The sequence below is a fragment of the Medicago sativa genome, chromosome 6 (genome assembly GCF_051527215.1).
Source record: "Medicago sativa cultivar Bolivia chromosome 6, Bolivia_mono, whole genome shotgun sequence".
In the NCBI taxonomy this organism is placed as follows: domain Eukaryota; kingdom Viridiplantae; phylum Streptophyta; class Magnoliopsida; order Fabales; family Fabaceae; genus Medicago; species Medicago sativa.
Genome location: NC_140754.1, coordinates 636763 through 655681, shown reverse-complemented (window position 1 = coordinate 655681; position 18919 = coordinate 636763). Strand labels below are relative to the sequence as shown.

Below are 18919 nucleotides of genomic sequence, written 5' to 3'. Positions count from 1 at the left end.
CAAGTCGTTAATATTTATAAAATCTACTCATAAGAATAATTTATCTTTAAAAAAAGAATAATTATATATTTCATATAAATAACATTTTTTTTTGGTACAACATATAAATAACATTTTACTAATGTATTTTGTCAAAAAAACATTTTAATGTAAGAATAATATTGATGATATAAGTTGATACATACAAACAAAAAGTTAAATAAAATTGATACATACAGATTCCCATGTAAATATTTTAAGTGTATCAGACTGTGTTCACTTAATAATTTTCTAACACATACATAAATAGACAATGATATTTTCTAGTATTTTTGTTGGAATGATTTCTTGAAACCTCCATCAAATTCATCTTTTTGTGATCCTAACCTTCAAACCATTCTTCATAAGAAGTACAATTGAATGACTTAATATAGGGACGTGACCCTCCACCAATAGGACACGATAGTTGCACAAAATAGCAATTGCTATCATTTTAACTTGAATGAAGGACAAGTCCTTTCCCAAACAAGTCCTTGGTCCAGCATTAAAACTAAAGAACTTATAAGATGGTTCATGAACAATGCTACCTCTCTCAGATATCCATCTCTCTGGCTTGAACTCCAAGCAATCTTCTCCCCATATCTCTTCAAATCTCCCCATTGAATACAAAGAAAATAATATAGTTGTATTTTGATTAATAATATGACCACTTGGAAGTACATCACCTTTAATTGCTTTCTTGCGCTCAAATGGTATAGGAGGAAAAAGCCTTATAGCCTCACATATAGCACCATGAAGATAAACTAGCTTTTTAACTTCATCAACCCCTAACTTCTTTTGATCAATATTAATGGTCCCAAAATGTTCTTTAATTTCTTCAAGAATCTTGGTTTCTACCGAAGGGTGTGTAGAAACGAGATAAAATAACCATGTTAGCGCTGAAGTTATAGTATCTCTTCCGGCTACAAAGAGATTGAAAGCAGCATCCCTTAGAAACTTGTCATCATGTTGTACTACTTGTGATCCATTCTCTTCATTCATCAAAGTTGTCAACAAATCACCCATTTCATCAATATTTTTGATACCTTTTCTTAGCTCCACTCTTTTGGACTCTATATTTGAATATATAAATTGATCAAATTCTTTGCATGCTTTGGTCATCTTTTTCTCTTGACCAACTTGAAGTAATTTTTGCAACCTCCAAACACTTCTTGGCACAACATGCCTATAGAATATGCATTCTTCAATTTGGTCAAAAGCCTTCTCACAAGCAACATCTGGGAAGTCAATGGATAGACAATTAGGATCGCATCCAAGAACCACGGAACAAATGTTATCAAATGTGAAGCGATTGAAGACATCTTGTAAATCCACTACCGACCCTTGTTGTTGTACATGGTCCAACATAGGAATCAAACTTCTCTCCAACTTGTTTTGAATGATTTTCTCTTGAAAAAATTCAAAGCTTCTTTGTTTGAAAATAGAGTGAAGAAGAGACCTATTATATTTCCATGTCTTTGAATCAGCGTTGAATATTCCATCTCCAAAGGCTTCAAAAATCTCATGAAATTCATGCCCCTTCACATAATTGTCAAAACGCTTGCTCATCATGTGATGCACATTCATGGGGTCACTAGTGATGAAATAATTCATTTTGGTAAACCAAGGTCCCATGAACTCACCACTGCCTCTATGTGTTTTCAATAGCCCACATAAGAAATCATGAATATTCCACAAGTTCCAAAGGAGTGGTGGTAACATGCCAAGAAAAGTATAATCTATGAAGATGGGATATTTGCAACATCGTCTTCTATGGATTTGGAAAATGATGCATAGGAAGGAAAAGATAGCACAAGCTATTGTTGTATAACCAAACATGGCTATTGTAAATCAATAAAAGCCTTAATTGAATATATGATTTAGATGTGTTTGGGCTTGTCCTTTATATAAAATTGAATGAAGAAATTTTCTAGTTTCATACGCAACTTATTTTGCATCAAATGGTCCCTTGGAGTGATAAGGTAGATGTTTTTCTTTATCAAATTTTTTAACCAACTTAACAAAGACCGACAAGAGCAAATGAAAATTCAAAATGTGACTATAACATGTATCTACTTTTTTTTTTTTTTTTAAAGTGTTATCCTTTCTTTAAATGAATGATATTACACACAACATACACTGCCTCTCTTCCGCGGGGTTTGGTGTGAATTTAACAATGCTTTAAGGGAACTTGTTAGCATAACCCTTAAGAAAATGAAATCCTGACATAAGCAAAACCACCCAAAAAAATAAAAGATGACTTAAAAATTTAACGTGGTTTGACCCTCACCTATAACCCCACTTTCAAAACAAAATATTTTACCACCTTCGATTTCCTTTTTTTTGTCGGTTTAAAGTGGTATGTACATACTACATACCAAGAAAACCATCAAACTTTATTACTTTTGATAAACTTATTTTTCTTTGTGCTATATTTAACTGTTTATTATATCATTTTACATTTTTTTCTTTGTAATAAATAACTAGGAATGACTTCTTCAAAAAAAAACTAGGAATGATTTAGAGAATACAATATTTAATATTACATTGAACTTTGAACACAAAAAATCAAAAGGAATTTTTCTTTTGTGCAAATATTACTCAACTTGAAATTTTTACATTGAAAAAATTGTAAATCTTACACAATTTTGCACACAAAAATTGTAAATCCTCTAAAAGACACATAACTAGCTAGCCAAACTTCCAATACATTTAAAAGACTAGAGTTGTTGTTGACAGTTGTGAAGAAAACTAAAACCAACTCAATATTTGTAATATGCATTTACTTCTATCTTTTACTTATTCAAAACTTACTTAAGAGATTTGAATCTTGTTTCACTCGTACCAAAGTATCTTTGTATAGTGTAAGACTAAACACTTTTGTTTCTCATTATAATTAAGGACAGAGGGTTGGGTGTTAATCCATTACATAATAATGCATTTCTTTATTTAATATATAATGCTGTAATATAATTTTATATCATATATATGACAGCATTGACATGGACTGTTAACTTATTTTTAAGGTGTTGCAATTTTAATTAATTTTCGTGGCCACAAAAAATTAATTGGCCTCTAAAACAGGGTTGTGTTTCTGCAATCATTTAATTATTTTTTGGTTTCAAGTTTCATTTGTTTTAATTAGGAAATCTTTTATTTAAAGTTTTTTTAACGGAACTGTTTAAAGTTAAATATTAAACAAATCTGTAAAAAAAATAAACAAGGGAAATATTTGATATTATAAAAAAATTAATATATTATTTTCATATAGAAATATTACGATGCTTATTAAGAAATATTTATCCCAATTTTGATTTCCTATTTTAGCATATATTCTTTGACAAGCAAAAGATGGTTGTTTTGCTTTTGCATATATCTTTTTGATTCAGCCGCAAGGTGAGGTTCAATCAGACCAAAATGGATGGTTATTGGTTTTTGCATATATTCTTTAACGTATCAATCATGCCAAAATTTGTTAATAAATGATGGCTCAATTGATAAGATTGACTCATTCATTAGGTAACGTAGCAATCAGGCCACACAGCCACATACATTGTCACAGCCACATACATTGTCGGGTAAACCAGTCCAAAATTTGTATTCTGACCAAACTCCAAAAATTGTTCACTTTTCGATAAAACTCTGAATTTTATGAGTTTTTTTAAAATAAAAACTTTTTTTTTTGGTTAAAAAAGCTTTATAAAATTCACAATAATTACGGAAAGGGATTTAGTTGGATCTAGAGAAAATTGTGATGAAACCAATTGGATCTTTGTTATTATATACATGACAAGGTATAATACCTTAACGGTATGATGTTGCTCTAGTTTGATGGACATCAATTTTAATCAAATTTTCGTACTTGTTATAACACATGATATTAGGCATGGCAATGAGGTGGGTTGGAGATGAGTTTTACTTTCTCAGTCCCCATACACTACTATCATATACTTATATGTTACCATATTCTTACCTAACGGTGACGAGAATTCAAATCTCATATCCGTGCGTTGTAATGTATTATCCAACAAATAGATGATGACGTTCGATGACTGATCTATCCGATGAGGATGGATGAGAGGCAACAGTGGCAGAATGTGCTTTGGTACGGTGGCGATGAGTCTCCGCGGTGGGACGAAAGGTGCCTGCAGGCAAGTTAGCAATCCAACGCTCAAGTCAATAATGGAACTGAGAAAGAGTGTGTATAAAGTGTTGTGAAAGTGAATCATTCCGGGTTTTGCGGCGTGTGATTAGGGAACGGTTAGAGGTGTAAGGTGATCCTCGCGCCGAGGCGTGCTTGGATGTGATGCGGTGTACTAAAGTTGGTGTGTTCCTTCAAGCGGAAAAAGCACGTCAAATTGAGTTTGATTCAGACGAATATCCGCGCGGATATAGGTTATGTTGCCATGCCTACGTGATATTGTTTTAGAATAGTCATTTATATTAATTTTTGCCATTTCTTTAAATAACTATTTAAAAAAAATTGGGAATTAGTAGTTGAAATTTATAATGGTGGCGGTAATTGTCATTGTTAGCAATAGGAGATATATTTTTAATTAAATTGAAGTGTTTTTGAATGATGAGAATGTGTCACACTTTTGTATGATTAAATATTATTTGTTATTAATTTAGAAAAAAAATACTAGTTTGGGGTTAAGGTGTTTCAATTGGGACCGGTGACACCTAAGTTACCATGAAAAAATGGTGGGTAAATTACTCAACTAACGAACATTAGTCACATAAGTACATTTTCACACTTACAAATTTCCATTGACCCCAGTGACGAAAATTAATTTTCATTGCTGTTTGTGCTACCCACAATTCTTTAAAGGTAATCCAACAAAAACCTTAAATAGTATTTTGTCAAAATAATACTCCTTCCGTTTGAAAATACTCCTTAAAAATGTGTCGCAATTAGTCATGACACAAATGCTAATACTCCCTCTGGTTACATTTATAAGTAAAAAACAACTTTGTAGGTACACTGAATAACTAATGTATCTGACATATAAAGTGACCAGATACATTCATTATTCAATGAATCTAAAAAGTTAATTTTTACACAATTTTGATCATTAATATCTTTATTTATCTATGATAAAAAAAATTGATGTTTTGAAAGTATGCATCAAGACAGATCGAACAACATATATATTTGTATATTAATTAAAAAACATGGTCAAGTAAGAAACGTGAATAATACACGTTGTAAAACTCTGTGACATGTATTTTAAAATAGAAAACTGATAAAAAAAAAAAGCAAGAAACCACTTTTTCGACAAAACAAAATGATGTTGTCGGAAAAGTGTTTTTTTTTTTCTTGTCAAAAAAAGGAACAAATTTCCCACAACATCATTTTGTTTTGTCAAAAAAAAAAAAAACAAATCATTTAATCCCAAACTTTTTCACCATGTCATCTCCAACATGCTACATCTTCGTGGGAAAGTATTTCTTCTTCTCATGCAGTTCCCGCCATGCAGCACCACCTTCCGCGAGATACATATTATGGCTTCTTCTTGAAACGAAGCAAAATAGGTGAGAATCTAAAGGTATAATATATATTTGTACCATGGATACCGTTTCTTTTTTCAATGCCATATAAACAGATCAAATCTTGAATATCTTCAATATATATTGCTCTTGATTCACTTTAAAAATATAATAAAACCACACTATCCGAACGTATATATAAAACCAATTCGTTCATAAAAAAATGCACACCCTAGGTAGGGTTTCAATCAATAGATAGTCGTGTTAATTTAACCCTACTGACTACCTTGTTTCATTACTAGCTGCCATGAGGATGAGGCAACCAATCAATCCTCTCGGTTTGTTTTATCTGCTACCGCTCGAATTGATGTTAGAAATCTTGTATAGGCTCCGTGTGAAGTCACTCTTGACACTCAAGTGTGTTTGCAAGCCCTGAATTCCATTATTTCCGATCCTAAATTCACCAAAGATCACTTTCGCTTGTCAAAGACCCGCCATTACCACCTCCTCATATGCCCATGGGATTTTCGTAATGAAAAGGGGTTTGTTCTCTTTTGATTCCCGACTTTCCTTAGTTTTAAACAACGCAACTAGCACCATCACGGAGACGATGCTCAACATCCCTCTAAACCCTTGTGGCATTTTTCGGGTTTACATAGCCGCCTTTTGCGACGGCATCATCTGTTTTGAAACGCTGGGAGACAATAAAAACCATGGTAATCTTGTATTTTGGAACATTTTTACCGGAAAATTCAAGATATTGCCACCTTTGGAAAATCTACCTTACAGTTCATTTGATATTGTATATAGTATCGGGTATGATCATTTCACTGATAGTTATAAGGTAGTTGCCATTTCGTTCAAACAAATCGATAATTCTTGTGAAACTCAAGTTAATTAGGGTTCTTACTTTAGGTACCGACTCTTGGAGTACGATTCCATGCTTACCTTCTCAACTCATTGGTGAACTCGAAGTTTCTCCAGGAAAATTTGTAAGTGGAACCATTAATTGGGCTATACTAGATAAAAAGAATGACAATTCACGGGTCATTCTTTCTCTTGATTTAGAAAAAGAGTCTTATCAAGAGATTTCGCAGCCTGATTACGGTCTAGATGAACCTCTGCTTGAATTCCACTTGGGTGTTTCCAGGGATTGCTTATGCATCCTTGGTCAGACTAAAACTTTTATGGGTATTTGGGTTATGAAGAATTTTGGAAATAAAGATTCTTGGACTAAATTGTTTAATGTTTCATTTGCGACGGAATTTGGTCATGATGATTCTATCGATCAGTTTTATATTTTTGAGGAGGATGGCCAATTGTTTCTGGACTTCTTTGGTCAGGTACATGTTTACAATTACAAGAATCATACTACAAAGACTCCTAACATTCAAAGTCTCCTTTCTACTTCATTCACCTCTAATGTCTACGTTGAAAGTCTCATATCACCTTGACCTACGTATCTTTTCTATGTTGCTCTCAAAGGTTCTCCTCATGTATTTTCCTCTTTCTTGTTATTTATTTTACGTTGGTTCTATAGTTTTGGTGCTGACTTTATAGTTCCATATTAGTTACTCTTAAGACATATTGCATGTTTGGAGTTCTTAATGCTGCGCTCCTCTTCACAAAATCATAATCACAAAATGATATCTTCATGAAGAAGGCCATCAAGTTTTCTTGCTTTTATGACCCTGCCATGAACTATATTTCCTTAGTGACATGCTTATTTTGCGGGTGTAAGTCTAATTGAATTTGATAATACACAATGACACTTTGAATTGCTATGTCTTTAACTTACGTGCATTTTCTAGTGAAATAATTGTATAGAGCGTGCATTTTCTAGTGAAATAATTGTATAGAGCTTAAAGCACATACTCCGACACATACAATGTACACGTGATATGACATGGACAATACATGTCGACATTGCTGATTTAAAAAATGTAGGACACCAACACCTATACATAGATATTTATTTATTTGTTTGTTATAACTAAATAAGATAGTGATGAGCACCGGACGGTTTCGGGCGGGTTCGGGCTCGAAATCGCCATTCTAGACGAAGCCGAAGGCACCAAATCAAGAACCAATTCCGTCCGTATCTTTTCTCGGTTTCGACGGGTCTCGGATTAGCCGGTTGGACGGGTTGCTCGGGTGGTTTGATTCGGTTATGTGCCTCAGTAAGGGAAAAAATTTACAGAGCAGAGAAACAAGGAAGAAGAAGCACAGTGGACATGAAGTGAACCACTATTTTTTTACCTCCACTGAAACGACAAACATACAAAGAATGTGTGTGAGAGAGATAGAGAGAGGCAAACAAATTGCAGCAAAGGGAAGGAAAGGAGAATATGAGGGTGAAAAGAGGAGATGACGATGGAGTTTTGATGAACAATGGGTTTGAAGAACAGTGGAGATTGAAGCCTGAGGTTACAGAGGGAGTACAGGGAAGAGAGGCGCGCTGCTGTGACTCATTCTAACTAGGGTTTTGATAGATTTGTTTGGGCCTGGTATAATTGGGCTTTAATAGATCTGGATTTGGTGTAACACACGGTCGGGTTCGGTTATAGAGTTTTGGTTTTGGCAGAACCGTTCCCGACCATCTCAAACCATATGAAACTGTATCCTCCACCCGATGGCCCCGTAGACCCGATTGCACCCGCCCGTATACAGACTTGTCTATGCGGGTTTGGCGGGTTTCGGGCGGGTCCGGATTGGCTGCTCAGTCCTAAAATAAGATATGAAGATTATCTATAATATATATATATATATATATATATATATATATATAATGCTAATGTTAATGCGCACACATCTTAATTTTAGTAGGTGCGTGTTAGCATCCTACACCTTTTTACTTTTAACTAAAAATATCCTTTTCTCTTTCTTCAATTGTGATTAAATGCATGTTTCTTTAAGTAATTTTCTTATTCACACCTATGAACTTCTCTCTTTCTCTCAAACAATGAATTAAACAATGAATTAATTTTCTTCATCGTTTTTCTACTGTTTCGGTTAATATACTCTAGACCATGATATATTATCCAACCATCAGCATCTTTTCCTTAATATAACCAATATTTTGGTTTTTCCTTAATATAACTTGAGCAATTTGATACAATACAAAAAGTTCTTAAACAAAATATGACAAATTTTCAACTCATTTATCCATCTATGTTATACTTAAAGTAAAAAAATGACATTATCAAATTTAATACCTTTGACCCCTTAATTGTTCATCACTACTTCGACACTTCTTTAAACCCCATAGAAGTGTCTAAGGAGTGTAAAAGTGTACCAAAGCAAAGGAAAATAAGTTTCTTAGGATACTCGTTAGACAAGTGTGGCATATGAGTGTCGTAGGGAGTTGGACACTGACATGTGTTAAACACCAAGACACGCTTAATGCCTGAAGTGTTCGTGCTTCAAAGGTTTAGAGTTGTTCTAAAGTTCATAGTACACAATTTCATTTGAAGGGATTCCATAAAGCTGGAAACGATGATTGTTGTTTAAGCATGAGTTATTGCTTTTATTTGCAATAAATAACTTAAAGTTCTTGAACTATGGTTAGCTTCTAAGACCATATGCAATGGGGTTGTTGAATCCCACATTCAACATGTTTAACCATTGGAGACCCCTTATTGAACATGACATGGAGGAAAGAGAGGGTGAATTAATTCAACAAGTTGAAATGCTGTCCGAAGTGCCACGTGGCGATGCGAGATTGGCCGAAAATGGCGCGTGCATGTCACGCGCTGACAGGGAAGGTGAGGTACAGGAAACGCGGAAAGAGAAAGAGGAAGTGATAAAAACAATGACACGTGGCTTGCTAGGATTGGCTGCTTGGATTTTTATCTTCTTAATAATTTGGACTCAATTATTTCATTGCAAATAATTTTTTTTTTTTTACCAAAATTCGTGATTTTTTTCTCTCTATAAATAGAGACTTGGATCATTTCATTTGGACACAGAAAAAAAATCAAGTTTTTCACTCTCTTAATCTCATTATTAGTCTTTCTTTTAAAGTTTTAGTCTTTGATTAGTGAAATGGATCCCAATAACAATCAATTCAACACCCAAAATTCTTCTGATTACCCATTTAGCTACCAAAATCCCAACAATTATCAACACCCAAATCAATTTCTCAACCAACATCCTCAAAACCCAAATCAATTTCCCAACCAATATCCTCAAAACCCAAATCAATTTCTCAACCAAAATCCTCAAAACATGCCTAATTTTGGTTTTGCCTCAAATTTCAATCACCCATCCTCTGTTCCAAACAACTTTCATCCATATTCTAGATCTATGATGGGATATCCATCTCAAACACCCCCATTTAATGGTTATATGGCAATGATGAATGAAAATTTTAAGAGTCTTGGTGAATATCCTGAATTTTCATCACAAATAAATCGTGGTGGAATGACAAGAGACAATGAAGTCACTCCAGAGGATACAACTCCTAAGAGCAAGAAAAACCCCCAACCATCATGGAACACTGAACAAAATTTGGTGTTAATTAGTGGGTGGATAAAATATGGAACATCCAGTGTTGTCAGGAGAAACCAGACAAGTGAAGCATATTGGGGTAAAATTACTGAGTACTGTAATGACCATTGCTCATTCGATTCTCCACGCGATGTCATTGCATGCCGAAACCGTTTTAATTATATGAGCAAATTAATAAATAAATGGGTTGGTGCTTATGATACCGCTAAGCGTCGGCAAGCAAGCGGTTGGTCGGACGATGATGTTTTGGCAAAAGCTCAGGAAATATATGCATGTGGGAAGAATGGTAAATTTACTTTAAAGGAAGAATGACGCGCTCTCCGTGATCAACCACATTATGGCAGTCAAGTAGGAGGCAGTCAAGTGGGAGGAAATGTTGGCTTAGGTAGTAGTGGATCTAAGAGATCTCACGAGGACTCTGTAGGATCTAGTGCTCGTCCAATGGGAAGGGAGGCAGCTAAAAAAAAGGAAAAAAGAAAAGCAAGGACGCTGGCTTGGAGGAGGTTGAAAAGGAGTGGGTTCAATTCAAAGAAATGAAGGTGCAAGAGATGGAACACTTTAAATAGTACACCGAAAAAATGGAAAAGTACACCGCAGTGCAACAAGAGAAAAACAGATTGAAGAAAATGGACATGTACATATAGTTAAGTTCCCAAGAGCATCTCGATGACAGGAAAAAAATATGTTGGAAAACTTGGAGTGTGAGCTGTTTGGAAATTAATTTCACTAATATTTGTTTGTATTCGGTCAAAATTGTCAGTGTTGTCTAGTCCCCAGTGTTTACTTTAATAATTGTCAGTGTTGTCTAGTCCCCAGTGTTTACTTTAATAATTGTCAGTGTTGTCTAGTCCTCAGTGATAGTCCTTAGTGTTGTCTAGTCCCCCGTGACTTATTTCACAAACTATTTGCTTTAATAATTATGCATTCTATTTGCCATTAATAATTATCTCCACTATCTCCACCATCTCCACTATTTGTCAGTGTTGCTTTAAATAAACCATCACTGACTTTAACTATTATCTCCACTATCTCCGCTATCTCCACTATTTGTCAGTGTTGCTTCACCATCCGTGACTTTAATAATTATACCATCCGTGACTTTAATAATTATATCATCTGTGACTTTAACTATTTGCTTATATATAGATACTCATACCTACTTCTAATATCACAAATCTCATTCATATCTACTACCAATATCACAAATTGCATTCAGATCTACTTCCAATATCTCAAATTGCATTCATATCTACTTCCAATATCACCAAAAACTATCAATGGATCCTTTTGGTTTTGATATGGAAGCCTACTTCCAAAAACGTGATGCTGAAGACACTTATATGGTCAACCGATTTATTCAGCGTCGAAAAAAACTAGAGGAAGGTAGTGGATCAGGTAGTGGATCTGGTAGAAGAAAATATTTAAATAGAGATCATGCAGCAGCTAACCAAAGACTCATTGACGACTACTTTGCCAATGAGCCTACATACGACGATGTAATGTTTCGAAGTCGGTTTCGGATGCAAAAAAATGTTTTCCTTCAAATCGTTGGAGACCTTTCAAGTAGTGATAACTACTTCACCCAGCGAGTTGATGCCACCAACAAAGAAGGTATATCACCCTTAGCAAAATGTACCACAACAATGCGAATGTTAGCATATGGTGTGGCAGCAGATGCGGTCGATGAATACATCAAAATAGGAGGTACTACAACATTGGAGTGCTTACGTAGATTCTGTAAAGGAATCATACGATTGTATGAGCAAGTGTACTTGAGAGCACCAACCCAAGATGACCTTCAAAGAATACTCCATGTTAGTGAAATGCGGGGGTTCCCAGGGATGATCGGGAGTATTGACTGCATGCACTGGGAGTGGAAAAATTGTCCTAAAGCATGGGAAGGTCAATTTACTAGGGGGATAAGGGAACCACCACAATTATTCTTGAAGCAGTTGCATCTCATGATCTATGGATCTGGCATGCCTTTTTTGGATGTCCAGGAACGTTGAACGATATCAACGTTCTAGACTGATCACCGGTGTTTGATGATGTGGAACAGGGAAAGACTCCAAGGGTGAATTTCTTTGTGAATCAACGTCCCTATAATATGACATACTATCTAGCTGATGGTATCTACCCTTCTTATCCAACTTTCGTCAAATCAATTAAACTTCCTCAAAGTGAACCCGATAAGTTATTTGCAAAACAACAGGAGAGCTGTCGAAAGGACATCGAACGTGCTTTTGGAGTGCTTCAAGCTCGATTTAAAATCATCCGTGAACCAACTCGCTTGTGGGACATAGCCGATTTGGGTATCATCATGAGGTCATGCATCATATTACATAATATGATTGTTGAAGATGAACGAGATACATATGCTCAACGTTGGACCGATTTTGAGCAATCTGAGGGAAGTGGATCTAGTACACCGCAACCATACTCGACCGAGGTGTTACCCACCTTTGCAAATCATGTGCGTGCTAGATCCGAGTTGCGTGATCCAAATGTTCATCACGAATTGCAAGCAGATCTCGTGAAGCACATATGGACAAAGTTTGGAATGTTTCGTGATTGAAGATGATTTGTATCGGACTAAATAAATTAGTTGTGTGTTGTGTGCTTGTTTGTTGTCTTGCATTTTAAGCTATTTGTGTGTCTCGTGCTTAGTTTGTTGTATTGCATTTTAAGTTAAGAAAAAATAATTATTTAAATAAATATTGTTTTAAAAAAAATTAATTGTAGTATTTTAATTTAATTATAATCGATAATTATAATTTTATGTAATTATAAAAACAAAAATTAAATAAGAATAAGAAATAAAAAGTGGTGGGGTAGGGTGTTGAATGAAAACCATTGGAGTGGTAAAAATTGAATGGGTGTTGAATTAAGAGAGAGAAAATGATGTGGAGTGTTGGGAATTGAAAAAGTAGGTGTTGAAGGTTATTGAATTTTTTTTTCCCATTGTACATGGTCTAATAAATAAGACTATTCTGACCATAAAGCTGGTCAGAATAGTACACAATTTCATTTGAAGGGATTCCATAAAGCTGGAAACGATGATTGTTGTTTAAGCATAAGTTATTGCTTTTATTTGCAATAAATAACTTAAAGTTCTTGAAGTATGGTTAGCTTCTAATAAATAAGACTATTCTGACCATAGGTAGTAACATATCTCCTCCGTTCGAATCGCAGATGAAATTTATAAGCTTTGTCTCTCTTTCTCATGTAGGATATGTTCTCGATAATAGAAAGATTGGGAAAAATGTTTCCTCAATTCCATTGTCATACCTGTGGAAAGATAATTTTCCACCTTGATAAAGAGAAAACTGTTGTGTTATAATTTGTATTAGAGTGTGTTTGCTTGCTTAACAAGCTAACTGTTTTATTAGTTAAGCAAGTTAGTGAAGTTAGTTTAGATTGTTGTGGCAGGTAATTTTGTTACATTACTTGTTGAACAAGTAAAGATTGTAGTAAGTTAGTTGGAATGAACTTTGAATGCATTCCTTTGTTATGAAGTTATTGAGTGATTATCATTCTATTGTAGTTGAAATTGGTGATCTGGAACAAACCTTTAGTAGTACTTTTTTTAGGCATAGTATTAGTAATTAATCTCATCATTTCAATAAATATGAACTAGCAACCCAATAAGATTGATCAGTTTGGAAATTAGTCTAGATTATAAGCCATTTTTTTAGAGAAAATCTGTATGTAGCTTATACCTTTGCTATTAAGTTGGCATAAGCTACAAATGTACATCTTAAATGCAAATGATATTGCAAGTCAGTTTCCTATAGGTCAGGTCACCTGAATCCATATAAATTGATCATTTTTGTCTAGATAAAGCACAAGGTACTTCAAAGCTATACATAGAGTAATAGAGCTGCCTAAATAATAAATATCTATGTTTCTGCAATTACTGTTTGGACAGCTCACAAAACAAGACCAAGACCAAAGGAAAGAGGCAGGTGAAGTTGGGATGGTACGTATTAATTGTGATATCTTCAATTATCGTTGGAAGGAATTCATGGGAATATACTCTATCCTATATCAATATAGTAGTTGGTGTTTTTCTTTTCCTAATTCTCTCGTATTTTCACTCATTCACGAAATTTATCCCTCCATTTTAAAATCATTCACTTTTGGTCCTTCTATCAAATTTACAAATAACGTGAATGCATTAAGCTCAACAGAATAAAAATCAGGTTTGAAATTGGTCCAAAACTTTTAAAATGAAGGGACCAATTTACAAAAAAGTACTACTAAAACTAGATGTATACGACATGATGATGTGGAGTAATTGACACTTACGAAATTACAAGAAAGCCAAATAAAAAACTTAAGTTTCAACTTCAGTTTTACACTATTTTTAAAGTACAAAAATTTTATGGAAGGATCAAGACTGGATGATTTTGAAATGCAAGACCAATTTCTCGAGTGACTAAAAATAAGGGGCTAAAATTTGTAATTAAACCCTTATTTTAAATTACACTAGTTAGCGTTTTCTTTCTTTCTTTAAAAAAAAAAAAACTCTAGTTAATGGAGTTGTTTGATGTGTTGAAATTAGAGTTCTCAAAAGAGTCGAAAAGCCTAGTTTAAACAAGGGCTCTAAAAACAAAGAGAAATGCTCTTTAGACGGCTTCAATTGTTCACAAACATCTCAAAAAATACCAAAAATAACCCTATTGAGTCCTAATTCCCGTTCACTTGTGGGAAAAAGATAACTCCAAATTGCTACCTTTTAGATCGGCTATCCGTTTAGCCGATTTAACAAAGTATTCATGTTTCTGGTCACACATGTGGGACCACGTTGTTTCGAATAGCGAAGTATGACATTTTAGAGCGGTTAAACGTGTAACTAATCAAAACACATTAACTCATTTTATTTTTAATAAATTATAATTTTCTTAAAGAGCAATCAACATTACATGCTTAAAGAGAATTTTTCTTTGCAAAAACAGCAATCAACGTTAAATGATAAGGTTATGTAGTTTTTTTTTCTTTTCATTTTGACATGAAGGTTTTATTTAAAATATCCTTTTACAAAAAAGAAAAATGGAAACTTGACATAAAACTTTTAACTTAATATTCACACCGTATCATTATACCTATTTTTCTCTTTATTTTCCTCCTTTTTTTCTTTTTCATTTCTTTCCCTCTTCCTAATTTCTTTTTGTTTTTAGAAATTGACACCAAATTGTGATAGCTGAGTTAATAAATCTTAATTCATTGAATTAAATCAGAAAACAATATTCAAGTAACTTCTAACACCAACCACTCAATTAAAATGGCTTGTCAACATACATATTTTCAACTTCCACACACAATAAGGTAGTGTTCTTAATTTACATGATGAAAAATAAATTGAGTTGAATGTAAAAAAGGATGTGAGAAGAAACTATACCTTCATGGATGATGAAATATACTGAAATCGTGCTCGTGGCCAATCTTTTTTTATTTAGATTTTTTGTAGCTACGAAAATTTGATTTAAATTGATCTCCACCAAACTTGTTCAAGAGCTTACAATTTTGATACCAATCCATGTTTAATGATATAAAAAATTATTTTGAACGTTCAAAATTTTCTACTGCTAAAGGGTCATGCTAACAAGTGTTGTTATTGCTCAAAAAAAAAAAAAAAATAAGTGCTGTTATGAATCTTATGATACTTGTTAAGGTAACCAAAATTAGTAGCTTTGTATTGAAAACAATAATTTTTAACCTTTTTAACAAAGTTGCCTTGACCATTTTTTTACCATTTTCAACATAATATTTTTATTTTTGTTCCTATAATCAATGTCATAAGAGCACTCTTCAGCGTCTCCCTTAAAATAATGACTATACTGAAACAAAATCTTTTCCTCTTGGCCACTCTTTTTTATTTATATTTTTTGTAGCCACGAAAATTTGATTAAAATTGATTTCCACCAAACTTGTGCAAGAGCTTACAATTTAGATATCAATTCATCTCAATGATATAAAAACTTATTTTGAATCAAATTATCATACACGAACCACAACAATTTGAATGTGAGACTTAACTCACATCACACGTCGTACCATAACACAAGTCATACAAAGAATAGACCAAAGAGAGTAATCCTCAAAAGCAGAACAACAATACAACACAAATACCAAACACTAAAATAACTAAAACCTAAATGAAACCATTTTTCTAATCACCACCTAATCTCTATCTTTTGCATAATAAATCAGCTAAGAAATCTATGAGAAACTACATTTAATGTTTGACACTCCTTAATTGGATTACTTCAAATGGAAGAAACCTATCAGAAAAAGGAAAAAACTAATCACCACTATAGACAAAAAGACTTCACACCAGCCATCATTAAATAGGATTGGCACACCTTTAGGATAATCATATCCAACAAATCAATTTTCATTGCTCTATCATTGTCTCTATCGATTTTTTTTGAGTAAATTACAATCCCCTCCCCTCAAAGATGCTTGAATTACACCCCCTTCCCTCTTATGTTAAAATATACACTTCCCTCCCATCTTATTCAAAACATATTAGAAAATATTTCACTCCCCTCCCTTGAGAGAAGCTTGAATTACATTCCCCTCCCCTTTTATGTTAAAATCTACGCTTTAGTCCCTCAATATTTTTTTTTTATTTCTAATAATCTAACAAAAAAATAATCTAACACACTTAAAAGAAAAATAGCATTGCGGGTTCATTTTAATATAATCAAATTTTGAATAGATATCTTTCACTATTTTTTATTCACAATTTCATTAACATATAGTCTTAAACCCTATTATAAAATATGAAACAACCCAAAATAAAATTAAAATATGTGAAAAATTACTAAAGTCGATTAAGTATGGTTATTTAAAAGTGAATTTTATACTCTAAATTATAAAATTAATAACAAAATATTTAAATTTAATTGTTATTGACATTTAGATTATAATGAAACGAATTTATATTTTTGAAATGGTGATTCAAAATTATCATATATTATACAAATATTTATTTATGTTAAAATAGAATAAAGTGTAGTCCATATTTAATTATGAGTAATGATATTTTGACATCCATTTGATGACAACTTTGTTGACAACCTTGTTTTTCTCACTTCTTATTGGTCAAAAACAATGGAGAGAGAAAAAGGAAGAGAAAGGATAACAACATTATGTGAGTATGAGAGAGAAAGTTGTCCAAAAGTTGTCAAAAAATGCTTGTCAAAATATCATTTCTCTTTAATTATTAAGGGAGGGGGTTGTAATTCAAGCATCTTATAGGGGAGGGGAGTGTAAATTTTACTTTTCAAGGGAGGAGAGTGTATATTTTAACATAAGAGGAGAGGGGAGTGTAATTCGAGCATCTTTAAAGGGAGGGGAGTGTAATATTTTTTTTCCCTTGAAACATATATCGTAGAAAAAAAAACCCCGACATTGGTTAAAGATACCAAAAAAAGAAATTATTATACAAAAAAGAAACTTTTTTTAACTTTTTATGAATTAATTTCATAATTTTCAATACAATAACTATTGTATAATTTTCTTTTTTAAATATCATTAACCAATGTTTCGGAAACACAGGTTAATATTTCTCATATTATTATATTTGTCAAAAAAATTTCCCATATTATTATTCTTGTAGAAAAAAAGTAGACACCCCAACCAATTTGCTAATGGATGCCAAACTTTTGAGAATTCCTGGTATGGAGTGTCAATACGTGGACACTTCAAATGGGATTGTTGCATGTTGATCTTTGTGTTCAATATAAAATATTAATATAAAGTTTTAACTCAAATTAATATTTTTCCTCTTGAGAATGGATGATTCATTCCCCTATTTAAAATTAAAAACAAGAAAATATTATAATTTCTTAGATATTATTACTATTATTACCCAAACACAACTAATAACATCACACATGAATTACTTCAAAAAGAAAACATCACACATTAATGAGTTTAATATACACACAAACAGCAAGAAAAAATTGAGTACAGATCTTCTCCATTTTTTTTAAAATAAATGGATAATGTTTCTTGGTTGGAGAGATAAAAAAAATATATAGCGGATCCTATCACTAAGTAGGTCTCACCACTATTAATTATTGACTATATCTTTAAATGAGAGAAATGGAGAGACTAATAAATAGAGATGATCCTAACTCGAAAGAATTAGGGTATTGATATTTGTACAACCATTTTGTGACAACTTTTAAGACAACTTTCTTTTTCTCTCTTCTTATTGATCGAAAACAACGAAGAGAGAAAAAAGAAGAGAGAGAATAAGAATACAATATGAATATGAATGAAAAAGAAAGTTGTTGTAAAGTTGTCGCAAAATGATTGTACATATATCATTTCTCAAAGAATTAATAATGGTTTCTATAGGTAAAACTAATCTCTTTCATCAATTTTCTCTTTTTGTGAGAAACATCAAGCGATAGTATTTTCTCTGTCATCAATTTTCTCAAAGAATCCCCGTCCATACCACCCATATGGGTGGTATGAATGGGTCCCACATAATACATTATATTATTTTACACTTTCCAATTATTTAAACCACTCACATACATTTTTTAAATATCCATACCACTCATCTAAAACTTTAAAGTAGGTCCCACAAAACCCCACAATATACCTCACAATTGTATTTTATATTAATATATAACACCTTTTCAAATCATAATTTAATTTTATAATAGTTTATAAATTCAACAATCTATAATACCACCGGTAGCAATGCAGAGGAACGGTTGCTATTCTAAATTGTCAAATATCCTTACTGTTCTGACAAAGTTGCATAGGGAAGAGTTAAGACACTCAAAAATTCAACCGATATTGGTGCTCTTCAAACCATTTTTCATTAGAAGTACAATTGAATGGATTAAAGTAGGAGGATGACCTTCAAGCGATAGGA

The 18919-nt window shown here is 32.9% G+C and overlaps 3 protein-coding genes and 2 pseudogenes across 4 annotated transcripts; 4 read left to right on the top strand and 1 right to left on the bottom strand.

Moving 5' to 3' along the window:
* Window positions 1-126: 126 nt before the first annotated feature.
* LOC146911848 (alkane hydroxylase MAH1 pseudogene) lies at window positions 127-2092 on the bottom strand (annotated as a pseudogene). Its single transcript, XR_015014709.1, has one exon. The product of XR_015014709.1 is annotated as an alkane hydroxylase MAH1 pseudogene (transcript).
* A 3723-nt stretch (window positions 2093-5815) lies between these two features.
* LOC146911847 (F-box/kelch-repeat protein At3g23880-like) lies at window positions 5816-7044 on the top strand (annotated as a pseudogene).
* A 2772-nt stretch (window positions 7045-9816) lies between these two features.
* Window positions 9817-10329, top strand: LOC146911846 (glutathione S-transferase T3-like). Its single transcript, XM_085717896.1, has one exon. It carries the CDS (start codon window positions 9817-9819, stop codon window positions 10327-10329), a length of 513 nt encoding a protein of 170 aa, XP_085574022.1.
* Window positions 10330-11294: 965 nt separating this feature from the next.
* Window positions 11295-12078, top strand: LOC146911845 (uncharacterized). The gene has a single exon (XM_085717120.1). The coding sequence runs from the start codon at window positions 11295-11297 to the stop codon at window positions 12024-12026; it is 732 nt and encodes a 243-aa protein (XP_085573246.1). The 3' UTR covers window positions 12027-12078.
* A 46-nt stretch (window positions 12079-12124) lies between these two features.
* LOC146911844 (uncharacterized) lies at window positions 12125-12592 on the top strand. The gene has a single exon (XM_085717119.1). It carries the CDS (start codon window positions 12125-12127, stop codon window positions 12590-12592), a length of 468 nt encoding a protein of 155 aa, XP_085573245.1.
* Window positions 12593-18919: the final 6327 nt, after the last annotated feature.